This window comes from Carcharhinus amblyrhynchos, chromosome 3 (assembly GCF_965287045.1).
Source record: "Carcharhinus amblyrhynchos chromosome 3, sCarAmb.v2.hapA, whole genome shotgun sequence".
In the NCBI taxonomy this organism is placed as follows: Eukaryota; Metazoa; Chordata; class Chondrichthyes; order Carcharhiniformes; family Carcharhinidae; genus Carcharhinus; species Carcharhinus amblyrhynchos.
Window position 1 is genome coordinate 7,474,038 of NC_137326.1, and position 20,576 is coordinate 7,494,613.

Genomic DNA, 20,576 nt, shown 5'->3' on the forward strand with positions numbered 1-20,576 from the left:
GAGCAACTGGAGGAAACCCATGCAAACATGGGGAGAATGTGCAGACTCCGCACAGACAGCAATCCAAGCTGGGAATCAAACCTGGGTCCCTGGCACTGTGAGGCAGCAGTGCTAACCACTGTACCAATGCACCGCAGAGCTTAGAAGAGAAATCCAAAGTTTAGAAGAGTCAGAGCGGAATCTCATGGAAACTTATGATAGGACTAGATTCAGAAAAAATGTTCCTGATGGTGTGGGAGTCCAGAAGTAGGGGGTCATAGATCGAGAATAAGGGATGAACTTTTTTAGGACTGAGGTGAGGAGAAATTTTTTCTCCCAGAGCGTGGTGAATGTATGGAATTCACTACCACAGAAAGTATTTGAGATCAAAACATTGTCTGATAGCAAGGAGAAATTAGATATTTAAATTGATCAAGCGATATGGGGGAAAGTAGGATCAGGGTATTGAATTCGATGATCAACCATGATCAGGGTGAATGGTGGAACAGGCACAAAGGGTCGAATGGCCTATTCCTGCATCTAGTTCTTGCATATGTATCTATGGATGTAATCCAACCTCTTCAAATTGCAAATGAGTCTAGATTAACAAATGTCTGCATTGGAAATTGAGAACCACCAGCACTGCTACTCAGAAGGAGAATAATCAGAATGTCAAACCGGAGAGTTTTTGATTTGATTTATTGTCACATATATTAGTATACACTGAAGCATACCATTCATAGAGGAAAGGAGGGAGTGCAGAGTGTAGTGTTATAGTCATAGCTAGGGTGTAGAGAAAGATCAAGTTAAAATGCGGTAAGTCCATTCAAAAGTCTGACAGCAGAAGCTGTTTGAGTCTATTGGTACGTACCTCAGATTTTTTATCTTTTTCCCGACGGAAGAGTACGTCCGAGGTGCATGGGGTCCTTAATTGTGCTAGCTGCTTTTCTGAGGCAGTGAGAAGTGTGGAGTGAGTAAACGGATGGGAGGCTGGTTTGCGTGATGGATTGGGCTACATACTATTGTAGTTCCTTGTGGTCTTGGGCAGAATAGGAACCATACCAAGCTTAGGTACAACCAGAAAGAATGCTTTCTATGGTGCATCTATAAAATTTGGTGAGAGTCGTAGCTGACATGCCAAATTTCCTTAGTCTTCTGAGAAAGTGGAGGCATTGGTGGGCTTTCTTAACTATAGTGTCGGCAAGGGGGGCAGGGGGAACCAGGACAGGCTGTTAGTGATCTGCAGACCTAAAAACTTGAAGCTCTCAATGAGGGATATGTTCTCCACTACACTGGTTTGCATCCCAGGAATGGGAATGGGAAGTGTTCTTTCTGGCAGTCCATGTAGACTTGATGGGTTGAACAATCTCCTTCTGTACTATCAGGATTCTATGGATCTATCCATAAAATTCTAAGATTCTCCTTTGAGCTATTCTCATGAGGCTTTTCTGTATCTTCTCTGAAGGCTTCATGTCCTTTTTAAAGTATGAGGCCCAGAATGAAATACAATACTCCAGTTCAGATCAAAGTATAGGTTTAGCTTAACTTCCTTGCTTTTGTAGTCTGATACCTCGATTTGTAAAACTCACAATGTCAAATGCTTCCTCCTTTGTTAACCTCTCTGTTCACCTTAAAATATTTGTACACTAATAGCCCCTTGCATCCCCAACATCATTCCTCTTTTAAAGATTTTGTGTTGGAATCTCCAACTTCACCCATGGTTGGGATTCTCCGGTTCCACTACAGTAAACGGAGATTTGGCCCAGTTCTCCATTCTCGCTGGCATTGGGGTGGGAACGGCTGGAGAATCTGGCCCTTTTGTCTCTCAAAAGGACATCAACCTGAAATGTTAATTCTGCTTCTCTTTCTGTAGATGTTGCCAGACTTGCTGATTGTCACCAACATGTTCGATCTTTATTTCAGTTGTCATAATTGGTGATCATGCTTTTGTCAGTATTTCCTGTTCAATTTAGGTTCAACTATCAGTGTAATTGCAGCCTGTGGGTACCAGCTAGTTCTGCAGGTCCAAATTTTGTAATAAAGACCAAGGAAATTTGGCATGTCAGCTACAACTCTCACCAACTGTTACAGATGCATCATGGAAAGCATTCTTTCTGGTTGTATCATAGCTTGGCATGGCTCCTGCTCTGCCCAGGACCGCAAGAAACTATAAAGGGTTATGAACTAAGCCCAATCCATCACACAAATCAGCCTCCCATCCATTGACTCTGTCTACACTTCCTGCTGCTTTGAAAGCAGCCAGCATAATTAAGGACCCCACACACCTAGGATATATTCTCTTCCACCTTCTTCCTTAAGAAAAAAAATACAAAGTTTGAGGTCACGTACCAACTGACTCAAGAACAGCTTCTTCCCTGCTGCCATCAGACTTTTGAATGGATCTACCTCGCACTAAGTTGAGCTTTCTCTACACCCTGGCTATGACTGTAACACTACATTCTGCACTCTCTCCTTCTCTATGAATGGTATGCTTTGTCTGTATAGCATGCAAGAAACAAGACTTTTCACTGCATACTAATAAATGTGGCAATGATAAATCAAATATAGGAAGTTTTATTTATAGACTTACTTTGAATACCATTTATGGCAATTGATTTTCTTCATGCCTAACTCCATTTGGCGTCACTTACATGGGTATAGACCATAACCTGTACGGTGCAAGTACTGCATTAGCTGATCCACTAATCAAAGGTGGGATTTCCACACTTTCATCTGCATGGGTCTGTACCAGAAAGAGTTTAAAATGACATTCCTGTGACCTTGCAGATGAGTTACTGAAAGCAAAGGATCCTGGAGTTATGATTTAGGATTTATTATCAAGGAGAATGGCACTTTTCCAACCTTGAAGCCCATGAAATTCAGACAAGTCAGTAATTAGCCATACAAACACAATTAGGATCAAGTTGGCTGGATAGGTTGCTAGTGATTGGTCTCGGTCTGCGGGCAGGTTGCTGTATTCCCAGCCACTCCACTGGGCTGAAGTTTTCAAACAAGACAACTGGAGAATTGGTTATGCAGTTGCAGAGATTAAACTACAAAAAAAAAGTTCAGATTTAACTTTTTTTAATGGTTGTTGTTGAAGATTGCACAACTGTTTACAAGTCAACATAGAGACAGGCAGACTGAAAAATACGATACAGACAGACTAATTCAACGAGTGTACACATGCAGCACAGACAAGAAATGTGTTGTCTTTATTCAGACCAAGCTGGTATGTATTACCTGAGTAACCCAAGAAAGTCTTGGGGAATTGAGTGCAAAATCTACATTTAAATAATATGTTGGCAAACTTCCAGACACAAAACACTTTCCCTAATGGAGCTAATAAATATTCATGAATAAAATATTGTCATACTTAAATAAATACTAAATAATTCAGTGTCACAAAGTGAAAATTAATTATAGAATCAACTCCCTTAATACAATATTCCAAAAGAACATGCTACTGCCACAAATTGCAGGCAATGTCAGGAATATAAAGTTATGAATATCAGGATACAATATAAAAAAATCACGTCACACAGTGAGGATAATGCCCATTAAATAGAATGATTTAAATTTTGCTTTTAAATATCTTTCAAATTAATCTAGACAAAAACTATGATTAGAACTGTTCTGAAAAATTTCAGGTTGATGACTAGAGAAGTTGGAGTTGTTCTCCTTGGAGCAAAGAATGTTAAGGAAAGGTTAAAGAAGGGTTCAGAATTGAGGGGTTTCGATAAAGTACATCGGTACAAATCATTTCCACTGGCAGGAGGACACAAATTTAAAATAATTGGCCAAGGAACCAGTGGGGAAATTAGATTTTCTTCTTAGCAGCAAGTTGTAATGATCTAGAACGTACTGGTTGAAAAGGTGGAGAAGCAGAATCAATAGTAACTTTCAAAAGGAAATTTGATAAATACTTAAATGAAGAAAAATACATTGCAGGGCTAAGGCTAAAAGTGGGCAAAGGCATGATGGGCCAAATGGCCTCCCTTATTTTGTGCTGTATGATTCTATATGACGAGGCACGAGATTAGGAATATTCAAACTTTTTAATGTGCTAATTGCAGTGCAAGTGTGTTTTGCCTGTATATTGTGGCAGTGGACATGCCTGGCCTGTGTGTTGCTGCAGGCCTGTCTCAGATCCACCACAAGCGTTTTAACTGTAGGACCACTCCAGTGAAAACATAGGTTAATTCATCATGGAGGTTTAGTGAGCAATTTTGTTTATGTACAGGGACAAACAAACAGGAAGTTCCATTCCCACGTTAAGTACCTCAAATCAAATGAAAGGGCTTCTGTTTCGCAGTCCAGAGGTGGGGTGGGGGGAGGTGGAATCAGTAGAAAATGTGCATGTGGCAAGCTCAAGCTGTGATTTCCACCATTATTGAATAGCTTACAGATACATCTGAAAAACAATCAACTGCGATAGGTACAAAACCCTAGAAATCAGGATTCAGGGAATGAGTTCTACAATTGATACTTCAATTTTCTTTGACTGTTTGTATGTACATGCCTAAGGCCAACATTATACTGTGTAACTGTCTAACTTGCAAATCAAGACTCTGGCTATTTGATTCCCTTTATATTGCTATAACATTTAATGAAATTAATTTCACAAAATATATTTAGAGTTTATTTATTAGTGTCACAAGTAGACTGACATTAACGCTGCAATGAAGTTACTGTGAAAATCCCCTAGTCACCACACCTGCTTGGGTACACTGAACGAGAATTTAGCATGGCCAATGCACCTAACCAGCAGATCTTGCAGACTGTGGGAGGAAACAGGAGTACCCGGAGGAAACCCACGCAGACAGGGGGAGAACATGCAGACTTCGCAGACAGGTCACTGCCAGAAATCAAAGCTGGGTCCCTGGCACTGTGAGGCAGCAGTGCTAATCACTGTGCCGCCTTGGAATCACAAAGAATTGATTCAGCTTATCAATATAGTTTTTTTGCATTGGCATCACCACTGCGACTGTGTCACCCAAATTCTGATTCACTCCCCTTAGGTACACGATTCTGGCTGATTGCTTTCTGCTGTCAAATTGTAACCATGTTCTTTATACAGGCATTTAACGTTTCCTTGTAAATAGAGATCAGGAGGACGATCCCCCTCCTCTTGCCCAGATGTGGCTTTTGAAGTTACACACAATCCTGGCTTTCATGAAAACTACAGTAACTGCTCTTGTGATGCTGACTATAACCCAGGATCATTCCTTGGACTCTACTGATTTAGCTAATCTTACCCAAGGTGGCACTTGGGGTTCAAAGTGTTCTGTTTGAGCCTGACCTGGGATGACAAGAGGAAAATTAAGTCAACAGACCTATTCCTGGTTAGTAACTAGTGAGCGCTGCTGGAACAAACACAAATGAAGCAGATTTCAGGCACGAACAGGATCAGACTCAGCTGGATGTCGTTCATTAGTGTGCCTGGACTGTGCATCACATGGCACAGGTGGCCTTATCAGCCAATACCAAAGAGCTCCGGGCAGGGAAACTGTAGCCCAGTGGGAGCAAAAACCTGAAAAACAACTTTGCAAGTCCTCTAGCACTTTTTCAGAAATTGCATTCAATGTTTGAGCTTCCCTTATGTACATCCAGATTCATCATTTCTTTACTAGATCTTAGGGCAGGTTTGATGCATCTTTTACTGTCTTTCTTCCAATTGTCAGAAAGTTTCACTGAAGCTATTAACCTGGCATTTCCTCTTCAGGCTGGTATTTAATTTGCTGCCCCATATAGATCCTTAAACTGCTAACAGCATTGTGGGTACACCTACAACACTGTAGCAGTTTAAAGCGTTGGCTCACACTTAGGGATATGCAATAAATGCTGGCCTAGCCAGTGACGCCCACATCCCATGAATGACTGAGAAAGAAATTGAGACATTCACTTCAACCTTCCTTGTGCTGAAAGCAAGACTCGTGACTCAGAAAAATGACTTTTCATAATGTAAGATCCTATGATTGTGGTAACCATGCAATTTAGTGCCAAAGTATCACAGAAGTCCTAAAGACAGTAAAAATGTAGATTCTACAGCAATAATAAAGCATTTTCAATTCTCAACCTTGCTTTCAACTCACTTTCCCAAAATCTCCAAATGATAGAACTCATCTGCTTCCTTCCATAACCTATAAAGCTTTCAAATTCCAGTCAATCCCCATGATTATCTCATCCTCTTTGGCACCATTTTTAAAAAATAAGTTTGACTGTCCTGCAGAAAGGGTCTCATTTCTTTCCCCCCAAGTACCAAAGTGTAACAAAATAAAGCCCATTCACCCAATGGAACAGTGTTCCAAAAGTTTGTGATTCCAAATAAACCTGTTGGACTTTTAACCTGGTGTTGTGAGACTTCTTACTGTGCCCACCCCAGTCCAAAGCCAGCATCTCCACATTAACAAAATGTCCTTCAGTGAGTTTTCAAATGTTGGTGCACAAAGCTTTTACTTCTTTACTCTGGGAATCTGGGAGAGTGACTTTTTTCTCTCTAGACAGGTGGTAGAGAGTGTGAACATTTCATTGTGTCCTTAGGCAACAAAGGGGAGACATGGAGGCTCTGATTTTACTCCTTCCATTTTTTGCAGGAGTTATTCCTTTTCTGGAGGTAAATACACTGGAAACATGCAGCATGTCACTTGGATTATGAAAGAGGACAATATTTGCGAGAACACTACTTGTGGCAACAGGCTCAAACTGGGAAATTAACCTGCCCGTCTCTTACCATGCTTTTCATTTCCAGGACTACAGCAGTTGTGAAAAGCATCCTCAGTGGAAGGGCTGAACTACTGCTTTAATTACAAGTTCAAAATGCAGACAGAACTACAAATGTCTTACATTCCTGGTGCTAAAACACAAGTGTCATTGGTGAATTAGTTCAAAGCTTGTAGACTGGAAGAATGCTCTGTTCCTCATTGTTTTCCAGTGACCTCCAAATAAGAGGTCTTAGTGCAATTAAATAGCACTTTGGTGAGATCACACTTGGAGCACTATGTCTGACTTTGATCTGGGAAGAATATATTTGCTTTAGCGGGAGTGCAATGAAGGTCCAATAGATTGATTTCTTGGATAGAGTGAGAGATGATCTAATTTAGATTTATAAAATTCTTAAGGAATTTGACAGCATAGATGTGAAGAGGATGTTTCCTCTGGCTGAAGAATCTAGAATGCAGGGTCAATCTCAGAATAACAGGTCTCTGTATTAGGACTGAGAGGGAGAAATTTATTCACTCAGGTGATTGTGAACCTTTGGAGTTCTCTACTCTAGGGGGCGCTGAATATATTCAACACAGAGATAAATAGATTTTTGAATTCTGTATTAAGGGAATCAGGGGGAATGGCAGGAAAATAGCCATGATTTTACTAAAGGGTGAAGTAGGCTCAAGGGGATTGATTGATCCCCACAGAATGCCCTTTTTTAAAGAAACTGGACACTGGGAATAAGGATTTGACTCAGCTAGGATGTCCTCCATAGTTCCCCTGTTGAGATGTGGATCGGATTTGCTGTGCAGCCTGCCACATGTTTCGGAGCAGCAGGAGGTGGCCTGACAGTGATCGGTGGCAGGAACTTCGGGTCCCACCGTTGTTAATGGGATTTCCCACTGAATGCACCCCTCACCGCTGTGAAACCCATGGCAGGGATGCCCATCAGTGGGACCAGAATATCCCACTGGTACAAACAGCAAGAAAGTTCCAACCACAGTGTCTAGGCTCAGCAGATGAGTAATGGCCACTTGGGTGAGATGTTCGGAGCCGCTGGGCCATGGATCTGAACCCTAGCAAGCAGCAATATCTGGAGAAGAGGATGAGAGAAATTGAAAGTGGAAAGAATTAATCTCAGAACGAAAGAAACAATGGAGGGAACCCAGAAGAGAAGGCTAGGGTCCAAGTGACAGCAATCCAAGGTTCTCACAATGCAGCTGCAAGTTTAACTTTGGGTATGCCCACCAAATCAATTTATTTGCCACAAGAGTTTGATTTTGGCAGTCTCGACAAACAAATCCTTCCCCTCTCTCAGCCCATCTGCCATCCAGTGAAGGTGACCGTTTATTTGAGGGAAGAGATGTAGAAATGGAAAAAAATAAAAATGAAAGGAACAAAGCTCAATATACAAAATAAGAAACATGTGCTTTACAGATTAACACAGAAAATTTGCTGCATGCAGATTTAAAAATATCTATGCACTGAGTAAATATACTATTTGGGCAAATATATATTATCTTTTTCTAAATATTGTACATTGAGAAACCACCTTTTCCCTTCATTAAATGCTGACATCACATGTCACTCAGACAACTTGTTTTAGTGTGTGCCACAGTTGATGTATCCAAAAATCTGAGGACTATTGATCCAACTTGGGAATTGGTCACAGTGGAGTTCTATTATCTTTTCTGATGCTCAGTTGGTAAATACATTGCTCTGTGTGCTTCCAAACCATCAACGGCCAGAAAAGCTTCAGGTTTGATCACTGCTTTTTATTCATTCGTGGGACATGGCATTGCTGACTGGCCAGCATTTATTGCCCATCCCTAGTTGCCTTTGGATGGCAGTTGAGAGTCAACTACATTGCTGTGGCTCTGGAATCACATGACAGCCAGACCAGGTAAGGACGGCAGATTTCCTTCCCGAAAAGGCATTAGTGAACCAGATAGGTTTTACTGGTTTGTACTGTTGTCATGGTAGCACAACATTGATCTGTACAGTCTACAAATCTGGGGACAGGCAGATCGACAGTTAGAATTCTGAGCCTGATCTCTATTCAGTGACCCTCAGTGGAGCATTTAATTGTGGGCATCAGTAAGAACCAGTCAGATTCAGCTCCGAGACTGTCTGTGCATAGTGGTCCGCTGCTGAGAGTTATTGGAAGCAACTTTATTCTGTCATATCCCTATTAAAACCATATCAAATCTCCTTCCTGATTTTCATCTCAACTGAAGATTTTATTCATTTGCTAGAGTGCGGCTTCAGAAGCACTCTATGACTCCCAGTCACTGGCTGAACTGGCAATTCTTCGCCTGAGCTTACGGTGCATTAGCAAGCTATCCAACAATCAAGGCCATCACAGTAAAGCCCAATCCTTGCTGTGTCCACAGAGACACTGACTTCCAACCAGATTTGATAGAAACCAGGAAGCAGTCACTCTAAAGCCAACTATAGTTCCCCATCAACATTCCGACAAAGCAGTGAACACAGTACAGGTCAATGATTGAAGCTGGGACATTCCTAGCCTAAAGGGTTTAATAATTCCCTGGTGAAACCCTCTCAGCAATTACTGACGTGTACTGTAAGAAAATGTGAAACAAAATTGATATATTTCATCAAAAGAAGGAAGATTGAATCGTAAAAAGAATTGAAAATTAAAGGTGTGAAAGCTGGAAACCAGAAATAAAAACAAAATGCTGGAAATGCACAGCACCATCACAGTAAATGCACAGAACCAAAAAAAAGATCCATCAGCCTAGAGACTCTCTCCTGGCAAGGAGTGCAAACAGCTGAGCAGCCTGCCCACCTTCTTATCCGGGGTTGAGTAGGTTAAAGGTGAAATGGAAAGAATAAGGTGCCAAAAATAGAATGGCTTGAAGCCACGTCTAATCTCTAGCCAATGATCCATGTTCCAAAGCGTATGTCAGGCAGGGACAGGATCAGGTTGGGCTGTGATGCAACATGCGGTCAAACAGCCTGCCAGTTTTTACCATTGGAAGCTAAAGGTAAATTGAAACATTCATGATCAAAGGCAATTGATCGCAACATTTTTTTTCTTTCTGAACCCTGATCAAGAATGGACGAATAAATAAGGACATTTGTCCACAGTAAGCATTCAAAGGCATTCTGCTTTGGAAGATTCACAGCTCCACATGCAAATCCTGATAAATGTTATCAACTGCCCAGTCTGCAGGAGTTTCTTCATTTGCATATTTGGAAATTGCCTGTTGGAACTGGATTTGACGCTGCACATCCGGGTCGATGTTGATCCAATTGTTGGCGATCCATTTCGTTCCTCGGGTGACAACACAGCCACCATGCAATGAGTACTCATCTTGCTCTCCCACCCAGCCTGCAGGGATCACAAGAAAACAATTACCACCATACTTTGGAGACATCTTATCCCTGACCTTTGGGAATGAAAAGCAGACTGCACTGCAGTAAGAAGCAAGGAGCCTAAAGCAGCATTCAGCAGAGTCACATTGAAACTGGGCACATTAATGTCCTATACCAGTCCACTATACTAGTGGACTGACCAGTTCTAGCTCCTTAACTTGGGGGCTTGTTAAAGAGGTGCCACAAAGAAAGACAAGGAGGAAGAGAGAAAGAAAAGACAGAGGAAAGGTGACTAGCACGGATCTTGCACTGGGAGAACCTTAGCAGAAAAACTTAGGAATCGTGGGACACACACAATGAGATTTAACCCAGCACAAAAGGCCACTAAATTCTACGTTTTCCAATGTCATGAGTTACCTTTATGTGGTCAGTTTCATAACAACTCTTAATGAGGTAAAGTAGTTTTTTAAAAATCAGATGATTTGTAATGAAACCCAATTTGGTTGGTTTTCCCTATCCCAAAGCCGGGGGACACAGAGTTTCCACTGAGGCACAGGCCGGATAAATCAACATAAAAGGGGAAGACTTCTTATAATCATAGTTCTCAGAAAATCACCAAGCAGCACAATTACCAACTTGGCAATCGGAAGAGTCTTTTGAAATAATTTTTTCTTTGAAGAACCCATTTCAGAACAATGCAACAGGGGTGATTTCCCAAGGACTACTGGAACTGCTACCGGGAAAAGGACATATTTTTAATTGATAAACACTTTGTAGATTCTTACTTCCTTCTCCAGATAGAAATCTGAACTAAAGCATAGTCAGATGAGTGTGAGTACCTTCACCATCAGAGAGGTAGTTGTACCAGAAGAGAGCAGTGCCTTGCACAGGCTTCACCAGCAGGTTGGCTCGGTCACAGTTTCTGCGTGTGTCTCGTAAATCCACTTCGTTCTGGATTAAAGACTGAGGAAAGAGTTGGAAACAAGAACAGTATGTGTCAAGAATTTTCTGAGTCAATTCAGCAATTTATTTAACCCAGCAATTGTTGGAACCCAATATAAATTATCTGGGGTGATTACTCAAGACTTAACTAGCTGGAATGCAAACACTCAACCACGTACTGAAAATGCTGACAAAAATATCAACGATTAATCCTTTACTGGTGGATAGCTTTATATATAGTTCATGTCACAGTATAAGGGCTTCCCCTACTATCCTTGTTGTGAAGTGCAATGATGAACGATGTGACATAGTTACTTGAGAGCTGGCCTCCTGTCAGAATTTCCACCTACAGCCATCCCTCATGTGCAAATCACTAAATGTCAAGAAGATATTCAACAATTATAGCTGACTTCAATCCTGTCTGAACCCACGGCCCTCACACATGGATATTTCCCAGAACAGGCTCACTTGAGAGTGATCAGATCTGGAGATACTTGGCTGATTTTCCCCTCCCTAGCCCAAGGGACGTGGGAAGTCATCGGGGTTTTTGGTCTATACGGTTCAGTTTGAAATCAGATGGTGGATTTTTCCAGAAGGTCATCAGGCAAGGCTCAGTAATAAGAGATTTACAATAGAGCAAATTCTTAGAACAGCCAGCACAGCTTCAAAGTTGCGCAGTAGCGAATAATTCCATAGGATTTTAAAAAATAATTTGCATTGATTAAAAATTAGATTCCTTACAGGTAGAGGACATTGCCTTGTAAAAATGTTTACATTTTGAGATAAATCTTGAGATAAATGCACTTTCACCTGATTTAATAAAACTGCACCAGTTTAACACTCAAATACATGAAGAATGTTTTATTTAATACAAAGAAAATGAGGTTGTTGTATTGAGCTGAAAAACTACCTTGGCCCACGGAGGATTTTACGTTTGTCAATACACAAATGTATTTTTGCGGAAACTTGAACTGTAATACAACCAGTACAAGTTTCACCCAAAGTCAAAACTCTATTCTCAATAGGCAATTTCTATTCAGATATGAGACAGTTTTAACAAGACCTTCCTTGTTCCTGATGCTATAAACTAATACCAGGGGAGAGCTAGAATGAATTCAACAGAAATCAAGTGCAGGTGTACATCACCATAATATACATTAAAAGCAATCTAGTCAATCTTCTCTATGCATATGAGAGACTTGGCATTGTGCAAATGATCAGTCAAAGACACAAAGGCGCCAATCAATGTGGACAACTGCCAATAAAGATGCCAGCATAGTGATATCATGGCACACAGCATTCCTTGTGTTTAAACAGATAGTCTGTAGTCTGGCAGCATCAACTCGGTTTGAAGATTTAATGCAGATATTCCACAAGACATAGCAGAACTACAAAAAACAAACTGGATATAACAACTTTCTGCTTCATCAATAGGTTCCACTAAAGTTAAAATTTATTTATTAGTCACAAATAGGCTTACATTAACACTGCAATGAAGTTACTGTGAAAATCCCCTAATCGCCACACTCTGGCACCTGTACGGGTCAATGCGCCTAACCACATCCTTCAAACTGTGGGAGGAAATGGAAGCACCCAGAGGACATGGGGAGAACATGCAAACTCCGTGCAGACAGTGACCCAAGCTGGGAATCAAACCCAGGTCAGGCAGCAGTGCTAACCCCTGTGCCACCTTGTAATCAATGGCTTTAAATTTTGGTATCATAAGAACAAAAATCTCTTGGGTCTTTCTTTTTCATCAATACCACTCTTTCACCAGTATTTTCCTGAACTTTCCTCATTATTCTCAATATGGACCTGGGTTCAATTCCCAGCTTGGGTCACTGTCTGTGTGGAGTTTGCACATTCTCCTCGTGTCTGTATGGGTTTCCTCCGGATGCTCCGGTTTTCTCCCACAGTCCAAAGATGTGTGAGTTAGGTTGATTGGCTATGCTAATAAAATTGCTCCTTAGTGTCTTGAGATGATTGGGTTAGTGCGTAAAATATGTAGGGATATGGGGGTAGGGCCTGGGTGGGATTGTGGCCAGTGCAGACTCAATGGGCCAAATGGCCTCTTTCTGCACTGTGGAGATTCTATGATTCTATGTTACACATGTGTCCTCATCCGTATATCCTTATTGCACCTTGCTCTACCAGCCTCAGGTTTTTGTCAGATTTTTTCAAGAAAAAAAAAACTACAATGTCAGTAGCCCCAGTCCAGCGGAACAGCTTCAGGAGAGACTGGCAAACTGGTGATTATGATGTATATCATACAGTTATCAATCAATACCTTTAAAGGTAGTGATATTGAGAAACATACAAAAAACAACTTAGATTACAGAAGCGGATTTAGATTAAAAAAAAAGCACTGAATTCACAATAACCAGCACTTTGTCTGGTAAAGGGGGTGAAAGGAAATGATGGGCATTTTTGAACCTAACACATCACCTCATGGATTCTCTGTTGCACTGGCTGGCTGTAAAATGATTGGGACAGCCTAAGGTTGTGAAAGGTTGTATATAAGCACAAGTCTTTCTTTCTAGCTTCGTGACAGATTCCATATTTTCAAACAAGGATGCAGAAAATTGACATAAAATATCAGGCACTCATTCTGAGATGAGACTAATATTATGATCAAAATGGGCGACATGGTGGCACAGTTGTTAGCACAGCCACCTCATAGCGCCAGGGATCTGGGTTCAAACCTGGCCTTGGGTGACTGTGTGGAGTTTGCATGTTCTCCCCATGTCTGCATGGGTTTCTCTGGGTGCCCTGGTTTTCTCCCACACTCCAAAGATGTGCTGGTTAGGTGCATTGACCGTGCTACATTGCCCCTTAGCATCAGGGAGACTAGCACAGCAAACACATGGGGTTAAGGGGAAAGGGCCTGGGTGGGATTGTTGTCAGGGAAGGCGCGAAAGGCCAAATGGCCTCCTTTTGCAAGGTAGGGATTCTATGGTAACAAAACTGGAGAACCCTACTGATCAGAAAGAATAGCAGCAAAGGCCTGTCTATGCGTTTTGGGTTCAATCTGTGTCATAAATATGTTTTTTTAGATGCTGACTGGCTAGCTGCATACTCAGCAGATTGATTTGGTAACATAATGACTCATCAATAAAATAAGCAAAGATGTTTTTTCTTTACCAGTTCATCATAGGTTCTATTGTCTGCTACAGGAAAAGCTGTCTCCCCTCCGCCAGAAACATTGTTCAAATAAAACAGCACCGTCACATACCTGGAACAGAAGTGGGGTTGAAGACAGGGTGAGAAGGAGGCCATCACTTCATTCAAGATTTTTGCAAACTAGGTGCAAGTCAACAAAAATGTAAACAAAAATTCAACTTTTCAAAACTGGACAAAATCTAAATTTAAACACTCTGGAGATCCATAAAAACTCTGCAATTGAGCATAATTGGAGAAGTGTTTTGCTCCCTTCCACACTCCCTGAAATGATTGTGCTCCCAGCCATAACTCTCAGCAATGCCTCTGTTTCCAGCTTCGGTCAGTTTGCTGCTGTCAGTTACCAACATCTCTTCCTGTTTACTTCAATTAAGGCCTCAGTGTTGGAATTCTCACTTCTCAATCAGTGTAAAATGAGCAATATTGGATTATGTAACCATCATATATAGGGTTAGATCAGGATGTATACAGTGGGCAATTTGATATCAGCTATTTTGACTGTGTGGAGTTTGTACGTTCTCCCTGTGTGTGTGTGTGTTTCCTCTGGGTGCTCCGGTTTCCTCCTGTAGTCCAAAGATGTGTAGGTTAGTAGATTGGCCATGCTAAATTGCCCCTTAGTGTCCAAAGATGTGTAGGGAGGTAGATTGGCCACTGGGTAAATGCATGAGGTTATGGGCATAAGATGGGAGTGTAGGCAGAGGTAAAATGTTCTTTGAGGGTCAGTGCAGACTTCATGGGCCGAATGGCCTCTTTCTGCACTGTAGGGATACAATGCTATAGTTCTATTTTACAACCCCACAGTTAACAGTTTTGGGACATGTCCTACTTTTAACTAAGACTTTCACAATAATTGGACACAGGGCTTACGGTTTGTATGCTTTGTAAATGCTCAGCCTTGTGGTCAATCATACAACAATTAGCTTTACCCAGAGTTGGTTGCCAAGTATTGACCTTGTGCCTACTTGGTATTTCTTAACTGGCATTTTTCATTCCCCATTACTATCTCTCATCCCATTTTAAGGGGTGATTGTCTCAAAAGGAAATACGAAGAAGCAGGTATCTGTAGAGAAGCAAAGGAGCCTTTTAAAAGTGGATGAAACATTAGAATTTGTCACTAACCGACAGGAGGTTTCTAATGGAGTGGATCCATTTGCTACCAGCTTTGTGTGGAAGCAGCTAGTCTCTGCGTAGATTGGTCCGCTGTCATGGTGTGCATGGTAATGCCCTCCTTGATCATACTTCACCACCTGCAGTGGCTCACTGTGCTCTACTATTTCTGGAGGTAACTGTGTCAATCTGATCACCCTAACAAGAGAAAATATTTTAAAACAGTCACATAGTACAACCGCGATGAATACTGGGCTTTACTAGTAAGTTTCTATAAGCTTCAGGTTACATTCAATTTAAAATAAACTTGGGAATTCCAGAAGCGTCCCAGCTCAGAGTCATGTCTGTGTGGTACGGTCGTGATGGAGACAAAATCCAAAGAGAAACCTACTGAAATTAATTGAAAGCTTCTACACCTTTCCACAGTAATTCACAGTAAGGGAACAGCTACTTATGAGACAGAGAGAGAGAGAGTGCGAGAGAGAAAAAGGAGTAAGAAAACAACATGAAGCAGAGAAGCAGAGATTGCTGAGTCAAATTTCATTGGTGCCCAAATCAAAATCTGTTTAAAAGGATACCAATTATTAATTACAACTAGAGCAGCAAAGTACAGAAGGGTAGAATCTTTCTGATGTGTATGGCTGAGCATTACATCTGATGTGTATGGCTGTGCATTAAGCCATCAGGGCCTGCCAGATTGCCATTTCAAAGATAGTCAACCACTACCTTGAGGTGGGATACTTTTTGCCACTCAGCTGATTGGAGTTGTAGTTGCAACTGAAGTACTACAACTGGCTTCAGCACCTCTGAGCTTTTTCTGGGGGGTGGGGAGCATGACACTCTCTGTGCCACTGCACACTGCCCTCAAAGTTGGGGAAAGTGGATCTTGTGGAGTTCCATCCAAAGCAGCTCTGTGATGCAAGATTCTGTGCTCTATGGCCTTTAGTGAGGGGGATAGAATATAAAGGTAGGGAGGTCTTGCTGCAACTGTACAGGGTACGGGTGAGGCCGCAGCTGGAGTACTGTGTGCAGTTTTGGTTGCTGTACTTGCGGAAGGATATATTGGCCTTGGAGGGAGCGCAGAGGAGGTTCACTAGGCTGATACCAAAGATGAGGGGGTTGGATATGAAGACAGACTAAATAGACTAGGTCTGTACTCGATGGAGTTTAGAAGGATGAGGGGGGGATCTTATAGAGACGTATAAGATAATGAAGGGGATGGATAGGGTAGAGGTAGAGAGATTCTTCCCGTTTAGAAAGTATAGCAGGACTAGAGGGCACAGCCTCGAGATAAGGAAGGGGCAGTTTTGATCAGAGTTGAGGAGGAACTTCTTCACTCAAAGGGTGGTGAATCTCTGGAATTCTCTGCCCGTTGAAGTGGTGGAGGCTACCTCGCTAAATATATTTAAGTCACGGGTAGAAAAGTTTTTGATAGACAGGGGAATTAAGGGTAATGAGGAGAAAGCGGGAAAGTGGAACTGATCCACTTCAGATCAGCCATGATCTTATTGAATGGCGGGGCAGGCTCGAAGGGCTAGATGGCCTGCTCCTGCTCCTATTTCTTATGTTCTTATGGGCTGTTCCCAGGAATGCACACCGAGACAAACACCGACTGCTGCTGGCGGATCATCAACACGGTGAAAGACGCTCTTTGGTCTGCCTGAAACATGTTAATCTTCCAATGAAAAGAATTGTCTGACTGGGTGTTGCAGACTGACCTGAAGCACCTCAGGTCAGACTGACCTGATCCGCATCTGGATCTCTGGAGAAAAGATGAATTTAATTGCACTTTTCCATCATGACAATTTGAAACTTTCCTGTTTTGACAATTTGAAATGTTTTGTAATGTTTCTTTCAGATATTTTATGACAAAGTATATTTTTGCAAAGAGAAACAGAGGAGGAAAATAAATCAAAGCATCCCTCCTGGATGCAATACAGTGCAGGAAGCTGCTTGGGCTCAGCTGAAATGGAGGGAGAACTGTCACTGCTTATTGAATCATATACAGCCATATATCATCAAAATTAATGGAGGGACAGAGAAAAGGGAGGAAAACCAGTAACAAGAATACAACTTTGGCTCAGTGTGTTCAAATGTAATCATGGTCCTCCAGTTGGAGATCACAAACATATATCATTAATGTGTTATACAAGTCTGCTTGAAATGGATTTGTACAACACAAGCCTGGAATGAATACTGAGCCAGTTGTATGTACCTACATGTCTGCACCATGATGCTACTTCATAGTATAACAAATATGCAGCTAACAAAACAGCTCTAAGTGTTTTGTAGCCCAAAAGGGGGGCACATATTGAGGCTTATAATGCTGCTGGATCTCTAAAGTATCTGTTTCATAGTTTTTTAATGACAATGAAGGGACTACACAACTACTATTGATGGTACTCACCAATAAACAATGACCTGGCACAATACATTTAACTAATTAGACATCTTATTCAGGAAAATAACCTGACACTATTTGCATGTCAAATAAATTACCTAAGATCTCAATGTGCCTCAGTGTAAGCAAACAATCAGATCATTACTTTGCATAACCATGGGCTCCCTCCCAAATGCATTTGCATTTATTCAATTCAACGTACTGTGACTTTTATATTCACATCCCATTACAGATGGAGCTGTAATGAGGGTTCGTGGTTGTATTTGTAAATTCTTTAATGGGAGTATAAAGCTAATCTCACTTATTGAATAGTTTCCAATCTGCAACATATTATAGTTGCTCGTCCCTAGCTTATTCAATTTACTCTGAAAAGTACTAGAAGAATTAGTAAAGTGTAAACTTGCAATTGTGCAGTTACCTCCCAATCACTTTGTAACAAGTTTCTGAGGGTGAACCCACCAAGATCGGGAGAAGACCCATACGAGTCTGCAAAAGAAAAAGCCACACTGTCCCACTTCCTTGAGCAGCACCTGCTTACATTCGTGTTGGCAGCTCAGAAAGAAACAGCTTGATGAAGTGACTATTGCTGCAGGGTATGGGTGCTGCCTCAGTTAGAATTATATTGGCAACGGTGCCATGGTACAAATGCAGCATTGCCAGCTGGGAATGACTTCAGAAAATTCAATTTGGGAATAAAAAGCATTGCAGAAGATAAAGTGGAATTCATTGCTGCAGAAAGCTGTGGAGGTCAGGTCATTGAGTGAATTTAAGACAGAGGTGGATAGGTTTTTGATTGATAAGGGGATTAGGGGTTATGGGGAAAAGGAAGGAGAATCGGGTGAGAAAAATATCAGCCATGCTTGAATGGCGGAGCTGACTCGATGGGCAGAGTGGTCTAATTTTACTCCTATGTCTTATGGTCTAACACAGTAACAACTAAAGTAAATACATTCCTGAAAATAAACTCCTGTATTTAAATTCCTGGCATACACGTGGTCCGGTTAGAATAGCAATCTTGGCAAGTACAACAGAACCCAATAATTTATTTTCTTTCATTCAGAAGCTCACCTACGTCGAACAGTTCTTAGGATCTGGTGTGCCCCTTCACCCTGGTAAAGCCACGTGTGCTTGCTGTTACGAACCAACTCTGTCTTCTGCACACCGCGCTGTCGCAGGTATGTTTGGAAAGCATTTGTGTTAAGTTGTTTAAACTCCTCCAGGCTTAGCAAACCTGAAACACAACATCATATTTTATTCCTCCCCATTTTCAAACTCCAATTTTTTCTGTCAAAGGTAGCAACATTGCTGAAATACAGTTTATAGGAACACATTGAGCCATTCAGCCCTCGTGAATGCACCTCCAATCAAATCATGACAGATTTGCAACTGAAGTCAATGGGAATCAGAGAAAACACTCCTCTAGTTGGAGTTATACCTAGCATAAAGGATGATGGTTTTGGTTATTGGAGGCCATTGTGATATGATGTGTCTCCTCTAGCTTTAAGGGGGCAAATCTTAAACTACTGTCAATCATTAAAGAACATCCTGTCTTAGGTAGTATCAATCCTGGGACTTGCAGACAGTGTTAGCAGCAGTGATCAAAGTGAGACATGTGCCTCACAGCCTACCAGTTAAATTTATTTGTATATAGTCTTATCTTCAAATAAAAAACCCACAGTTCTGTTTCCTTGTGTATAATTAGAATGCTTATGTTGAAGAAAAGCTCAATGTAACATGGTGGCAGCATGGTTTTTGATGATTTGACTGAAAAATTTACAAACCTCAAATCTTTCACAAACAAAAGAGACAGTGTAAAAGTGAAACACATCAAGCTGTGATTCTTCACCTCTACAGGAATTCTGCACATAATATACCATACCTTTGTTCAGGGATCCTTCCAGCCAGTAGGCATCATGTCCCGGCAAGATTGGTTGAATTTGGGAGAACTTAATGAATAAAAGTCTAACTCCTGTAAAGTTTAAGCAGGGGCAAAACAAAACAGCAAACTGCAGGTGGTCTCACTTTTAAGTAGAACTCCACGAACAGGAGAATACATTACTACCAAGGTTAGACAGTATAGACTGGATTGGGAAGAACAGACCTAATAACAGCTTGATGAAGCCAGTAAAAAGCCTTTTTTCACTATTTATTTTCACTTGGAAGTCCTGCAACCATTTTTTCAGCTATAATCACTTTTGTGGATGGAGCTTAAAGTTAAAACTGGGCAGTGGCAGAGTGGTTAGTGCTGTTGCCTCACAGTGCCAGGGACCCGGGTATAATTCTGGCCTTGGGTGACTGTGGAGTTTGCATGGATTTCCTCTGGGTGCTCCGGTTTCCTCCCATAGTCAAAAAAATGTGCAGGTTAGGTTGGTTGGCTTTGCTAAATTGTGCCTTAGTGTCCCAAGATGTGTAAATTAGGGGGACTAGCGTGTTAAATACGTGGGATTTTGGGGATAGGGCTTGGGTAAGATGCTGTCAAAAAGTTGGCAAAACTCAGTGGGCCTCCTTCTGCACTGTAGGGATTCTCTGATTCTGCTAAAATCCAGAGCGTGCTCAACAGCACCATTATTGTAGTCAAGCAAAACCTATGATCAGCTAAGACAATGGCCACTAAAAATACTGCAACTTTGCACTGAATTAACTCTAAAAGAGCTGGAGGAAAACGTGCACAGCTGTCCATTGCTTCAAATAACATTAAAATTCTTGCAAAATGCTAAAATGAGACCACAAAACTGAATTGGAAGGCAAAGTATCTCCTATCTGGGATTCTTTCTTCCGATAATGAGTTGAACTGCATTTCCAGGACCTCAATAGTTCTGAACCAGATAAAGGAGCCATAAAAATTTAAATTCACAGAAATGTTAGGTGCAGGAGGCCACTTGACCCATCATGTCTGCACTGGTTCTCCAAATAAACATAACTT

General features: G+C 41.4%; 1 protein-coding gene across 1 annotated transcript in view; it reads right to left on the minus strand.

Annotated features, from left to right (window-relative positions):
- Nucleotides 1–4,449: 4,449 nt before the first annotated feature.
- p4htmb (prolyl 4-hydroxylase, transmembrane b) overlaps nucleotides 4,450–20,576 on the minus strand; it is a 57,679-nt gene continuing 41,552 nt past the window's right edge. The window contains exons 5-9 of the mRNA XM_080218658.1: nucleotides 18,722–18,884; nucleotides 15,265–15,450; nucleotides 14,110–14,200; nucleotides 10,866–10,989; nucleotides 4,450–10,042 (exon numbers count right to left, since the gene is read on the minus strand). Coding sequence (XP_080074784.1) covers nucleotides 9,831–10,042; nucleotides 10,866–10,989; nucleotides 14,110–14,200; nucleotides 15,265–15,450; nucleotides 18,722–18,884 — 776 coding nt within the window. The 3' untranslated portion in view covers nucleotides 4,450–9,830. The remainder of the gene's footprint in view (nucleotides 10,043–10,865; nucleotides 10,990–14,109; nucleotides 14,201–15,264; nucleotides 15,451–18,721; nucleotides 18,885–20,576) is intronic.